The sequence below is a fragment of the Passer domesticus genome, chromosome 2, assembly GCF_036417665.1.
Source record: "Passer domesticus isolate bPasDom1 chromosome 2, bPasDom1.hap1, whole genome shotgun sequence".
NCBI lineage: Eukaryota > Metazoa > Chordata > Aves > Passeriformes > Passeridae > Passer > Passer domesticus.
In genome coordinates, this window is record NC_087475.1 from 62,877,852 (window position 1) to 62,891,792 (window position 13,941).

At 44.4% G+C, this 13,941-nt stretch overlaps 1 protein-coding gene across 8 annotated transcripts in view; it reads left to right on the plus strand.

Moving 5' to 3' along the window:
- The first annotated feature begins 10,604 nt into the window (after nt 1-10,604).
- Nucleotides 10,605-13,941, plus strand: part of LRCH1 (leucine rich repeats and calponin homology domain containing 1) — a 115,842-nt gene continuing 112,505 nt past the window's right edge. For 2 of the 8 annotated variants that reach the window (XR_010356121.1, XR_010356122.1), the window contains exon 1: nt 10,605-10,988. Coding sequence is in view for 2 of the 8 variants with exons in the window: in XM_064408763.1 (XP_064264833.1) it covers nt 10,742-10,988 (247 nt within the window). In the remaining 6 variants the exon portion in view is untranslated. Of the gene's footprint in view, nt 10,989-11,112; nt 11,220-13,941 lie in introns of those variants that run through there. The other 6 variants (XR_010356123.1, XM_064408763.1, XR_010356125.1 and 3 more) reach the window with 4 other exon arrangements.

The following is a 13,941-nucleotide window of genomic DNA, read 5'->3' on the forward strand; positions in this document are numbered from 1 at the left end:
CTCCAACCCTGGTGCTGACCATTCTGCTGAAGGCAAATTCAGGAGGCAGAGAACCAGGTGCATTTTCAAGTGCTTTAAAAAAAGGAAGACTAGGCAAAAAATTTTCTCTGCATTCCTATCTTCTCCCCATAGCATTATATTAGGAGAACATGCAGCTTTGTTGTAAAAACCAGATATTCAAAATGTAGGAACTCCTGGAATTCTCTGTGACTTTAATTTAGCTGTTGGCTCAGGATTTGCATTACAGTCTGTTCATAAAAAAGAATTAAAGGCTACCATGGAAAGCTTTGGTTGCCTGAGGGTCACTGACCATGATCTGACTATGTTTAATATGGGCAAGAGCTGCACACAAGCCACCTGCTGTATGTGTACTGGTTATCCTGAAAATTAAATTCCTGTTGCATGATAAATTAAGAAAAAAGTGTATGAGAAATTAAATAGAAATACAAAAATAAAAATAAATATGGAAATTTATTTTAGAGACATTTATTCAGATAGAAAAGTGTCACATTTTCCCCTTTGTCAATGAAGAACTAAACATCAGTTATGATTCAGTGGCAGAGGAAATCAGTTGTTGAAAAGACAACATCTATACTGAAAAGACGAACAATTCATAAAAGGAAGAAGTCATCATGTGCTGCAAATAAATAAATAAAAATTTTAAAATGGCAGCCAAGGATAATATGAACTCATTCAATTACTAGGAACAATGATAATGGTTTAGGCCCATGACTAGAAAAATCAGAAAAAAACAATATCAGTGATGCAGAACAGGCATAAATATTTCAGAAAATTATTCTTCAGAATGCAGCAGGGTGTGCTTGTTTTCTGGCAGAATCATACATGACTTCCAACATATCAGCAGTTAATGTTCAGAAAACACCTGCAATCTGAAAATTCCAGAAGACTGGGAGCCTGTGCCAGAATTCAGAGGGTGTGACAAGCCACTAATTATAGGCTTGTTAGCTTACATCAGTTGTAGGCAAAATGACAGAAAAATGACATGGGTCTTCAAAGGAACTGACATATACAAATATAATTATTGCCATCAATATAGTTTAGTGAAAATGAGTTATTGTTAAGCAAGCCTGATTTAATGCTTGAGGAATTTATATAGTTAGCTGATAAAAATACTGTAATATATTTAGATTTATTAAGGCTTTTGACTTAACACTGGGTGGTGTTCTGTTAAAAACATGAGTGCTGGCCAATTTTCAGAGGTTTTATTGCAGATATGTTGCAAATATGAGGCACACCTCGTAATTAGCCTTTAAATATATGCTTGTCTTGAAATCAGTCTTCCTCACTTCTCTGGTTAAATATCCATGACCTGACAAGAGTCAGGTAACTTGGAGACACTGTCTGTGAATGAAAGGTGCAGTGTTGCTATGAGTAAGTGCCTAGGGTATGTACCTCCAACAGAGCTCAGGAGATATTTTATGAGTTTCATGTGACTATCCCAAATCCTTGTTTTAACAAACTGCAGTGTCCAGGATTAGGCACACTTGGCACAAATGTCCACACAAAGGCAATTTGAGGAGGTTCTGCAGATTTAGAAGTTTGCTGTGAACAAGCCAAACTCACTCAAGGACTGGACCAAAAGCTCCTCATGCTCCAGTGCTGGTGGGCAGTGCTTGCTGAGAGAGATGTGGAGCCCTGTGACTTGTCCTGTAAGAGATGCTGCTGCAGAAGGACTCGCTGGCCTGAAAACAAGGAAGTGGCCATAGATGAAAGATGTGAGGAGCTTGCTGCTGGTTTGTGTGAACTTGAACTGTGTTGTATGTACAAATAGAAAGGCAATTTATAAGTTTAGAATAAAACTCCTGTTTTTGTTACTTCTGAAAAAGTTACTGAAAAACTTCTGAAGTTGTTACAACGAATGGTATCTCATCAGAGCACAAGATATTATAGTAGCATTGTAGAAACTTCTACAATATAGAAGCATTATAGTAGCAACCATACTAATAATTTCCCATCTTAGGATCTTGGGAAAAATCAATTGTTTCTTTGCAAGGGTGGAGAATTCAGATTTTTTTTGTGGACAAATAACCAAACGAAACGACAACCAACCAACCAACCAGTAAAACACTGGTCTCAACGTCTAGTTCCTATTTCCATTCTTTTTCTCTAAAAATAATCTCTATCCCCTACCAATCATGGTAAGCTTTAAATGGATGTTTTCCCTGATTAGCACTTTCCTTCTTACTTTTATTTTTCTTCAGAGTACTAAGAACATTTGTTTCACTTTGTTAGTGATTTTCATTCTTTCTAAACAGCTGTCTAGGCTCTCATGGATCAGATAAAGGATATACCCTTGCCCAAATATACGCCCAAATGAGTTCAGGGAAAGGCAGCAAGATCTCTGAAATTTTTTTTTCCAGGGAATTCTGCTATTTCTCTTTCAGTGTTAGAATCACTGAAGACCAGTAATCTGCATTGCTGCTTGGATGTTGTAGTAATAGCAGTGTATTCAGTGCCATAGGCAACACATGGAAAAAACATCCCTACTTGAACTGCTGCATGTAATGTAGGCTGTGCAGGCTGTTCTGTGTTTTACACATTAACAGAGACATACTGATCACAGATGGGGGATGGGTGAAGAATTGCTTTTCCTTCCCCTTCTCTCTACATACATTTCACTTAGCTCTGCTGTCTCAGTGTTCAGCTCTTATTGTTAAAAACAGAGTGTGAGACATTAAGAAAGCACTTGAAAGCACTTGAAGGTAAAGGAGATGGCTGAAACAAAACTGGGATAGAACAGAAAAGGACATTCATGTAGTTGTCCTTAAATGGGTGCACACTGAGAATGTGTAAGGATGTCCCTTACAGACAGATTCTGCAGGAAGGTGAGCACCCTTCACTCCCATCAGCTTCTGCAGCATGGGAGGACCTTCTGTCATCTCCCAGGAGCCAAACCATTGGGAGAAAGCAGCCAGAGCACCACCCAGACCTGGGCACTTTCCTGGCCTTTGCTACATGCAGGATTTGAAAGCCTGCAGTTAACAGGGTTGCCTTAATTTTTCCATGTCCAAGAGCAGACTGTAACTCCACCTGGCAGTGAGAAGGAAAGTTATTCTGCTGGCTGTGCATTGCCCAGCCTGATAGTGTGTATCTGGAAAGAGGAGGAGGTAAAGAGAGGGGTGTTTCCTGCCCAGCATTTCAAGAATCTGAACTTACCCCATGTGAACCATTTTTGAGCTCTTTTGCACACAGTCTTACTAGGAACATTGCATACTTTTTCTTCCCAAGAGGAATCTATTGTTTCCATCGAGATCCTTGGTATTATGCCTCTTACTTCATGGTATGCATTCAGTCACCAAACATGCAGGCCTCTATATATGAAATATTATATGATTCTTATAGTGCAAGAGATTACAGCCAGTAACTGTCTTCTTGCACTTTTTAAACAAAAATAAGAGGAACTTGCCCTAAACAACAATCTGTCATTTAGTGTCAACTTTGGCAAAGACTGAGATGCTCTCATACAATGGTGTGATTTGAAAGGTGACAGGGACAAGGGACAAGTTACATGGAATTTGGAGTGAGGCTGAAGTGGAGAGTGCTACCTCTCTAGCACAGTTCATCTGAGAACTGGTTCTGCCTGTGCTTCCCACCCATCTCCTGTGGTGTCTGGTCACTCTCTTGTGTACCCAGCACATAAGATTTTGGAGTGGTGGAAAGTTCATATCCCTGAACTGTGATTGCAAGATCCAGACTTCATTGGAAGGCGCCAAGGGTCTGCTGTGTGAGGATTCTGCTCACCTCACAGATGATGCAAGCCTGGGATGCAGTGCTGGGAAGTGCTCCCTGCTACAGGTGGAGCAGCAAAGTCACATCTAGAAGCGTCGTCGCACCGCCTCAGGTCCCCGCCTCCACACTTCCACTGAACCCCAGCTCAGCCCATGCTGAGCTCCAGGGATCCAGATCACAAGCTGGGAACTAATGTCAAGTGATTACAGGTTAGAGGCTTTGTTATGTGCTGGAAGAAACTAAGATTGCTCAAAATTAAGTGGTGTGTTCTGTAACTAACTGTGAATAGAATGCCTGTAAAATATTGCTTACAAACTTACTTGGTATAGAGTTATTATAGTTATTTTAGATGTGTTAGAGAGTTATGATGAAACAGGATAACTTGCTGTTTTTCTGTCAAAGAAACCAGGAAATTATATATTTCTTGCTAGGTATGCAAATTTATTGGTTTCGGGAAGTTTAACATGAATTGCTCAATGCCTTGATCTTTATGGAAGGGATGAGGACATAAATTGCAATTAAATGGTAAACTTTGATCTTGAATTGTTGCCGCTGATTTTCAAGACCTGTACCACAGTATTTGCAGCATAGCAAATGTGGATTGAAGTTATTTTTGATCACCTGCAAGACACTATCAGCTGCCCTGGCACCCTATATGAAATAGAAAAGAATAAAGGTTGCTCTAAGACATGTGTCTCTGTAGCCATGCAGCCACATTTCTTGAAATACAAAGTATATTGAATATCCCCTGCTAGGCCAGCACTTCCCATGGCCATGTACCAAGGCAACATCCCCATATGGGCCAAAATCTGTCTATAAAACACATATAGCTTCATTTCCATGAAAGTGATTTAAACTAAATGATTAAACCCGAGAGTACATTACTTATTCTTCATAAAATATTACATCTTGCCATCCTTATTGATATTTGGGGGCTATTAGGACAACCAAGGAGAAGGCTACACTTTGCTAGTAAAAGTCTTATTCTGATGGTGCTGTTATTGCAAATAACCCTTGTTTCAGTGGCCCTGGATACATATTTGGAAAATAAAGATACCTCTTAGGGGTGGAAGACCTTCTGGACAGAGAGATGCTGGTGGTCACAATGAATCCATATTTGTGCACATTATCAGAGCATATCTGGCTACTGACTTGTTTTTGGGCACAATTCCCATTCAAGAGCTGCACACATGGTGTATTTTTTTTCCCAGTGGCAGGTACCCTCTTTGCAATTTCACCTCCAAATTTATTGCTGCCAGTTGACTGGTATCAGCAACATGGCTGGAATGAGTGAGGACAAGGCCTAAACACAGTGCTGGTCAACTAAAATCACTTATGTGACTTAAGTCAGCTGAGTGGTTTGTAACCACCAGGTTTGTGTTAGTTCACAGCTCCTACTGAATTCCCAGGTGTCTCAAGAACTTATTTATACCAGAGAGATGGTGGTTTGCAAGGATTATATTTGGGCTTGCATGTAGGCTTGAGGTGTTCTTTCATTTCCACTGCTGCTTTTGGCTTTTAGGCCTTCACTTTCCCCTTTCTACATCACAATGGTTTACCAGGCAGTAGTTCTCTTTGGCCCAGTGTTTTTGCTGCTCTTTAAAGGGATATGAAGCATTCTACCTGCTGTCTTTCCCATAATCATTAACACAGGCTTTATGAAGTCTTTGCCTTGTGTGCTCCACCTAGAAACCTGAATTCAGCTGGCTGGCTGATGTCTTCTATCTCTTTGCATTTTCTGAATTTTGCAATAGACTGATGACTCGCTATTTCCATTTTCATTTCATGTGTCTGTGCTAATAGTCTGATGTGGGTAGGAAATCAGGTTCGCATAGTTTTTTTTTGCAACAGACATATAAACTTCTTTTTTCAACAGCATACACTGGAGGTATTGTGGGGCTGCCAGCAATGTGTCTCCATAGATGTTGTCTCATTGCTATTGACAATAACTAGTTGTCTTTATTTTTTGTTAGAAGACAGGTTATATCTTATCCTGATGGCTTCTTCCCTTACCAGATGCTGTTTCAAATATTCATAAAGGCAAACTCCTACAAGATAATCCTTCCCCAGCTTAGGTGTGTCTTGTTTTGCTCTCCATAGTTCAAACACCTATCGGCTCTTCCTGTTTCAAGAACAAGGCTCCCATCACTGTTGCAATCCCTTGAACCTCTGCTGAAGTTGATAGGAGGTAAGAATGGCTACAGTTATCACTCTATCACATGGCATATTTCAAGGATGTCTGAAAAACTTGAAAGAAACTCTGCCAGTTTACAGGTAATAATGTGAGCTAAATTAGTATTTCAAGTATGGACATGGAAATGCATTGCCTTTAACTCCTTAGTAATTTCCAGTGTTTCAGTGATACTAAGTTTCATTTGGGTTTTAGTTTGCATTCAGGTCTATTTTGAGGACCAGTTAACTGAGCTTGTGGCCATGATCTCTTGCAGCTTCTGTCCTCTTGCATCAGTGTCTGTGCAGAGCATCCCTACCACGACAGTGGCACTGAACCTTTCCAATGTGCCCAGTATATGTGGGGGTGTTTGAGGTCCATTCTGTGGCAATTGAGTCTCACCAACCATCACTCAGGGTGTGTTTTGAGCCTGCCCACCTGCTAGGTCTCAGGACACAGCGAGGGAGATGCTTTTCTGAGCTCCCAGTGCTTGTCACAATCAGTGGCAGGCACTAAGAAGCGCTTCTTTTTCTGTAGCAGTTAAACAATTCTGTTCCCTTATATAGTGAGCTTGCTTGAGTCTATGTAAGGATGAACCATGTTTGTCTTCTCAGCAGTGACTATCCCGCTTGTCTCCTTTCTGAGCTCCTGCTTTATATGTAAGCTTCCCCCTGATCTCTTGTCTCCTATCAATTAATTGTTCTCTTCTTCCCCTAACCCTTTTTCATTTTCTTTCTTTCTGAGTATTCTGAGAGGAAGGTGTAGATGGATTTTTCTGAGCTATTTCCTGATATAGCTTCCTTGCCTTTCAAACTCCTTTCACCAGCTTTGCTGCAAGGAAGCTCCAGCGTACTGTCTGCTCTGCGTAGGCTACTCATTCCCCTGGTGGGTCTGCTCTGTGTAGGCTACTAATCCTTCTGGTGTGTCTGCCATGAACTGCTCTTCCCAGGAATGCTGTGAGCAGTGCAGGGTGTCTGTGCTCTAATTGAAAGGAACATCTTTCACTCTGTGCCACCTGATGCTTCAGTCTGCATACATTTTCTCTTGAGATTCTTCTAGTAATTTTCTTTGTCCTGATGCTGTTTGTCAAGCTACCAAGGATGTATAATGTGTCCTGAGTTGTAGCTGCTGTTTTGTGTGGCACCAAACAGAGGCAGCCTTGCAGGCTGAGTGCCACACACTTTCTGTTTGACGTCTTACTTAATGTGTATGTTGTTTCTCCAAACCAGACAGCTCGTCCATCTGTGATATTCATGTGAAGAAAGCATTGGTGTACCCTGACCGTGTCTGTACTACTTCACACAATTCCTTCTTCAGTATTATCTTAGAGCACATGAGGTGAATGTCTTCATGCTGAGGTAAAGTAAAGCTTTCCTGCTGCATGCTGTGAAAGTGCCATGTCTAGCACAGGACAGGTACCCACACTGAGGTCCCATGCTATCTTGTGAGGGACCAACTCCCTGCACATAAGTCCCCACCCAACTCTGATCTTCACAAGACACATGTGCCTTGCCATTTGCCTTTTTTCTGCCAATTTAGAGTTATAGAAATTCACTCTGGAACTCTAAGGCTCATGTGTCCCTTAGCTGTGGTACCTTCTGTGCATTTCTGATATGAGTTTTCTTCTCACAACCATTATGTGTGACCCAATGGGCAGAACAGTCACCTGTCTCCTGATACCATCCATAAGACTTCCTTCTGCATTCTTCTCTCTTCTGCTACACTCCGATCAACTTGCTCAAGAGTATCCACACTTTTCCTCCTAGAGCTGCTCCTTTGAAGCTGTTCTAGGTCTTATTGAAGAGACAAACAAATGCAAATACTGTCACATAGGAACTGGTGGGGGCAAGGAATGGAAGGGCTCTTGCAGTGACACCTTGTCACTAGCTTAGTTTAGCTGCTGTGCCAGGCTGTGCCCACTTAGTGATCTGACCAAAGTCAAAATATGAAGCATGACCTTCCAAATGCATCTGCATAGATAGGAAACTGATGCTGGTGTGATTGTTCTGTAGTGCTTCCAGTTTCTAATCCTTTGTATCTATAGGAACAGAGTTAGATCTGGCGCAGTGCTCAGGCAGAGCGGAGAGGAAGTGAAGGCAATGCACAGCCTCGGTTCTGTGCAGGTTTTTTCTTTCTTTTTGCTTTCCACAGTGTTGGTAACACGGACAGTTTTCATAGTGTTACTTCCAGAAGTTTCAACTTAGTGTGTGATAAGCACAGGTCATGCCTGCATTGCAGCTCAGCTGCTCAGATTAAAAAGCAGTTTAAATCAGTCTTGATCCCTGACTATTGATATGTGCCCCTGCACTGCTATAAAGCAAAACCTACAACTTTAACCCCTGCTAGGCCAAGTGCCTGTGTAGCCCCAGCCTTTCTGTAATCCTAGCTGTCCTGATGCTGCATGTCTCAAGAAGGAAGGCTGTGCTGATTTGTCTGCCTTTGCCAGCCACAGGCTCCTCATGTGAGCCCAGCAGGGCAGGCAAGGTGGGCACGCTGTGTCTGCCTGCAAGCAGGGTAACCTGCTGGCTCCCCTGGGCTTTGGGGACCTCCTGCAAAGGACAGGTTGTCCTTCTAATAAGGCTGAGAAAGGTATCACTGCTAATCTCCCTTCAGCAAGATGATGTGAATCAATTCTCAGGATTAGTGTTATGGTGTGAGGTCAATGAAGAGAAAAATAAAACCTTTTTCTTTTTTTCAAATAAAAATCAGCCTTAGAAATAATGTCTTACCAGAAGTGGGGGAGGAAGGGACATGGTGTTCCACTGGTGAGAAAACTTCACAAACCTCACCAGAAGACAAGCCTGATTCCTGACTGTAAAGACATGATGCTGGAAGAGGAATTTTTCATCTATGCTGCCTGAATGTTTTGTTCTAAATTTAAAATTTCCAAATAAAATTCCATGATGTTGGGTAATTTAATACACAGGAAATCTTCCATGCAAAGTCATTTACCGTATTTCAGATTTATTTAAGTGTTTAAGAATATAGTCCTTAGTTCATTAAACATGCATTTAAGAAATTGCATTTAAAAATATAGGGGGAGCCTAGCAGTTTGTTCTTATTCACAGTTTATTCAACTTGAATTGAATAATGTTTTTATTAGGTACTGTTTATCAACACTTTTCTTGATATGGCTGAGAAGTTGTAGCTATTTATCTTTTTCTTTATGCTTTCCAGCAGCAATGCAAAGATTGCACGCAAACTGGAATTAAACATTTTAACAAAACCATAACATGCTGTGACTAGTGGAAATTTGTGGGTAATACGATCTTCATGGCCCACCAAAAAGCTTTGTCAAAAGCAATGTGATATCTGGGCACAAATGTTGTGGTAACTGTTGGTTAACTTTGGCTAGGGGCTGTTCCAAGGAATGCTGCCAAGATTTACTCTCTGGTGCATCCAAAATTTTCTTGAACTGGTAGTACGCTGACTTAGTCATGCCAAAAACTAAGATCTCCGCATCAAACATGAAGAACTGGCAGTAGTAGGTATGAGGGGAATTTGCACTGAAGATTAAGCTCAGGGTTTGTATTTTAGGTGCATTATAAATGTAATTAGAGTAAAATAACCCCCTTCTACCCATCTACCCTACAGCTTTTTCCTTAATGTAAGGCATCTCTTTAAAAACACTGCGAAGCTGCTTGCTGACACTTTTACAGTGATACAATGCATGTAAAACATAAATGAAAAATGCTGATACTGAGAATGTATCTTAATTATAAAGAAGTTTTTAATGGATGCTATGATATTTTTATGTCCACCTCTAACACCCTTCCTCCCATTTTCTTAACACCTTTTTCCCCAGTGCTGTTTCTGGTTGTGTCTGCTAAACTCGCTGTGATGTCTCCTGTTTTTCAGAAACTTGGGCTTATTTCCTTGTGCCATTTAGGTCTTCCTTGTTCCTGCAGCAAACAGCGGTTTCACTTCCTGGAGCTGGGAAGGCTTTTGTTTAATGTCACCCATTGATCACGGCTCACAGTAAGTGAAATGTAATGGTCTGTAAAGCACAGGTCAGGGGTGATGCTGTACAAGTCCTGTTTTATCTTTAAACTCCGTAACCCCTGTGGGAACACTTGGCCTTGCTCCTCTCCATCTCCTGGGCTCAACTTTGCCAAGCTGCAGAGAACGAGGGCGAAATAAACCAAACCCATCACCCTGACCCGCTGGGAGAGGTCATCCCAGCGGAGACTGAACGGGTGGTGGCTCCTACGCTTGGTCTGCCACTGGAGATCCTGGGAGGGTGGCTCCGGGGCAGGCTGTGCGCAGGAGCCACAGACGGCTGTCAGCCCTTCTGCAGGGCAGATGCTCCCCAGGGCCTCGCTCGGTGCCAACAGCGGCTGCAGCCTTCAGCTTCCCAGCGCGGAAAGCCGAGCCCGCACACGCTGCCGCCGCCACACCTGCAGGCTCACACCGCCCGCCACCCACCCAGCCCCCGGCCCTGCTGGGGGACAGCTCCGTCGGCTGCCCGCAGAAGGGGTCCAAGCCGGCGGCGAGCAGGCCTCCCGGGCCGATTTTACAAGGAATGCAGTGGCAAGGAAACAATGGAGAGCCGCTCTCTCTCCGCCTCCCCACCGGCACTTCAGCGCCGGGAGCAGCGCGCCGCCGCTAGGGGGCGCCGCGGCGGGGAGCGGTGCCGGGAGGGGCGGAGCATGCGCAGTGGGCGCGCCTCGCCCCGGCCGCGCGCCTCCGCCCCCTGCTCGCGCCGCCGCCGCCGCGAGCGGTAGGAGGAGGAGGAGGAGGAGGAGGAAGGGAGAGAGAGAAGAAGGGAAGGAGGGAGGCAGGTCCGGTGGCCCTCTCGGGTAGCCCCAGCGGCGAGGGAAAATGGCGACGCTGGGAGGCGAGTCGCAGCCCTTCCCCTCTGCTGCTCTGGCGGCGGCCGCCGGGGTGGGCGGCGGCGGCGGCGGCAGCGGGGCGCTGGGTCTGCAGGCGCCGCTGACCCGCGGTCTGGAGCGGGCGCTGGAGGAGGCGGCGCACTCCGGGGGGCTCAACCTGAGCGGCAGGAAGCTGAAGGAGTTCCCGCGCAGCGCCGCCGCCCTCAGCCACGACCTCTCGGACACGGTGCGGGCAGGTGAGCCCGGGCGAGCGGGGAGGGGCGGCCGGGCAGCGGGGAGGGCGGGTGTGTGGCACCGCCCGGGACCCCCGCCCCGCAGAGCCCCCCAGCCTCCCTGCGAGGCGAACACCCACTCCCCACCCTTTCCTTCGCCTTCCTCCGGGGCCCGTCCCCGCACGGAAGCCGAGCCCACCCCCATCTCTCCGTGGACCCTGCGCGTTCTTTATTCCCCCCGCCTTGGTGTATGAGGTAGGTGTTTGCTTCCATATGGCTGGATCTGTGCACGCTCCCCTCCATCCCCCCGCTCGGCGTTTGGTGAGGCAGAGCTGCCTCTCCCAGGGCACACTGGGGGAATGTGTGGGGAATTCTTGCTCGCACCTGTCCTCTTCCTTCTCTGGGGAATGTGCGTCTCTGTGCCACCCTTGCCTGCCTGCTGAGGTTTGCGGTGGCAGCCAGCCCACCTTTGATTCAGCCGCGGCAGGAATGCGCACACGGTGCCAGGGTGGATGCCGGCTGCGTCTGTCCCGCTGCTCGTGGGTGAACCCACCTGGCACGGACGGGAGGCCAGTCCGTCTGTAACCACATTGAGATACTCATGTGCCTCTGGAAGTGTCACCCATTTGCGTGCCGTAGGGGGAGGCATGTCCATAGGAGGACTGTTTGCTGTGTAGACGCCCCAGGGAGCATGCTGCCTCTCACAAATGCCACTTGTGCAGCACTGGGGTTGACATGCCCCCTTAGTGTCCTTATAGGCATGTAGCCACAAGTGCCAGCTCTGTGCAATCTTACAGGGCAAATGTAGAGAGAAATCCTTGTCTTCACAGGCACTGTATGTACTCTGCAGTGGGGGACACCATCATTACATAAATCTGCAAAGGGGACAGGCCTGACAACCCTGCAGGCAGGAGTGGTGAGGGGATGTGTATTCAGTGTGTGTTAAGTTGCTCTCACACCTTTTTTCCAACATGAAAAAGGAAACACTTCTTTCACACCTAGGGAGGCAGGCCCACCTCAGAGGATCATGTGAGTTTTCCTGCTCCTGTTTATCCCAGGTGGTGGAACCTAATCCCTTCTTTACATGGTGTCACTGGGCAGAAGGGTGCAAACCCGCATTAGAGGAATATATTAGTGTATTGCTAAGGTCTTCAGCGTACGGCCTCCACCTGCCCTTCTGTCCTCATTTGCCTGCTGGAGATAGTGGTGTTGTGGCAGCGGAGCAGGAGACGTGTAGTCACTTGTTCTTGTCCCACAAAACAGCAGGTGCTATACCTACATGCAGACATGGGATAACATGAATCTAAATTCGCAGCTACTCCTGCACGTGAGGGCATTTATGCCTTCCTGTATACGGAGACACACGTGCTGGTTGTGTCTGTCTCAGTGCCTCAGATGTATGGTAGGTGTCATGTGTTATTGTTGTTTAACTTTTTTACTTGATGGCTGTTGCTGAGTGGATTTCACATTGGTCTGTGTGACCACCTGTATCGTTATATCAATTAAAGAAAAGTGAACGAAGCTTGATGACTGAAACTACCATGAATTGATGGCATGAATTACCGTTCTAACCACTGGCTGACTCAGTAGCAGATGTGAAAGGGACAGGCATGGAAGGGTAACTCTGTGTGGTTAGAAGAACGACTTTCAGCTTGCCATCCCAAGCAAGGTGTTTTTTATCTCCTTTCTTTTTCAAAGTTGAATTCTAGCAGACATGCTGCAATACAAGATAAATAGTTTGGAAATCCAGAAATTCAGCTTGTTTAATATCAAACCAAACTGTTGGAAAAACTATATTGTATACTGGGAAGAAAATGGTTTGATTGGTAGTGATTGCATGTGAGTACTTGTGTGTTGTTTAAGTATGTGCTGTACAGGCATGAGCTGTGTGTAGTATGTAGAGGTAGCACCTGCTTCTTACATGCTTGCTTGTTCTACTGACTTTTCTAAGAAAAAAAATACTCATTATCTTTAAGCATTATTGTGCTTTTGTCAGAGTTTACATGGAAACATTCAATATGAAATTGAATGTAGAATTGCATTTTCATTCTCTTTTTGATATAAACAGCAGCGTACATCAACCCGTGTCTTAATCTTGTGACAACAGCAGCCCTTTTATCATTGTCCCTTTTTAGAAGAACACTGTGTTAATCTATGGTTGCTTTAAGGTTTTGTTTGTAACAGCTTGTTGTAACTGTTTAATGGGAACTGCCTTGAAAGTTGTATGTTGATATATTTCCAAAAAATCCATGGTTTTTTCCGTTTGTTACATTACATAACAAATATATAAACAGAAGAGATGTTTGGCTTAAGTCCAGATTTCTGAAACTCTTGGGGCAAACTCTTGATGGGAATTTTCTCTTCTGCTTCCTCTCCATAAATGTGCATAGTATAAAACTTTTCTGTACTACTTGGAATAGATCCTTGAAATGAGTGATTTGTAGTTTTGGATCTGATGTGCTGACATGTCTCTGAAGTCCTGTAACATTGGTTTTTGGGGTAGGGGTAGCCTTTGACTGTTATTTTTGAGGGGAGGAGAGGATTGCCAGTCTCACTGAAAAATGAATATACTCCTTGATGTAGAGGAGATGAGTGTGGGGGGGGTTAAGTGTACAGCTCTGAGAAGAAGGGAATTTCCAGAAAACTGAAACCATGCCTGCACTTGACAGTGTTTTAGTACTGCAGACTGAAAATATTTTTGATTCAGAAAATGATCATCTCAGCTTCTTTTAAATTAAATATTATCAAACTTGTTTTCTAGAAAGGTTCTGAGTGCTTTTCATAGGTCTGAGGAAGAAAAAAGTGATCAACTTTAAATTCTCTGTTCATGCATTTATTTTTTTCTCAAAGTTAGAAGTCAGATTTTATATAGCAATTGATGCACTTATGAAAGGGACATGGCTTGTTTCCCTTTAGCAGCTGGGATGGGATAGTTTGAGTTTTCTAGTTCTCACTGCAGCTACATTCTGTGATAACT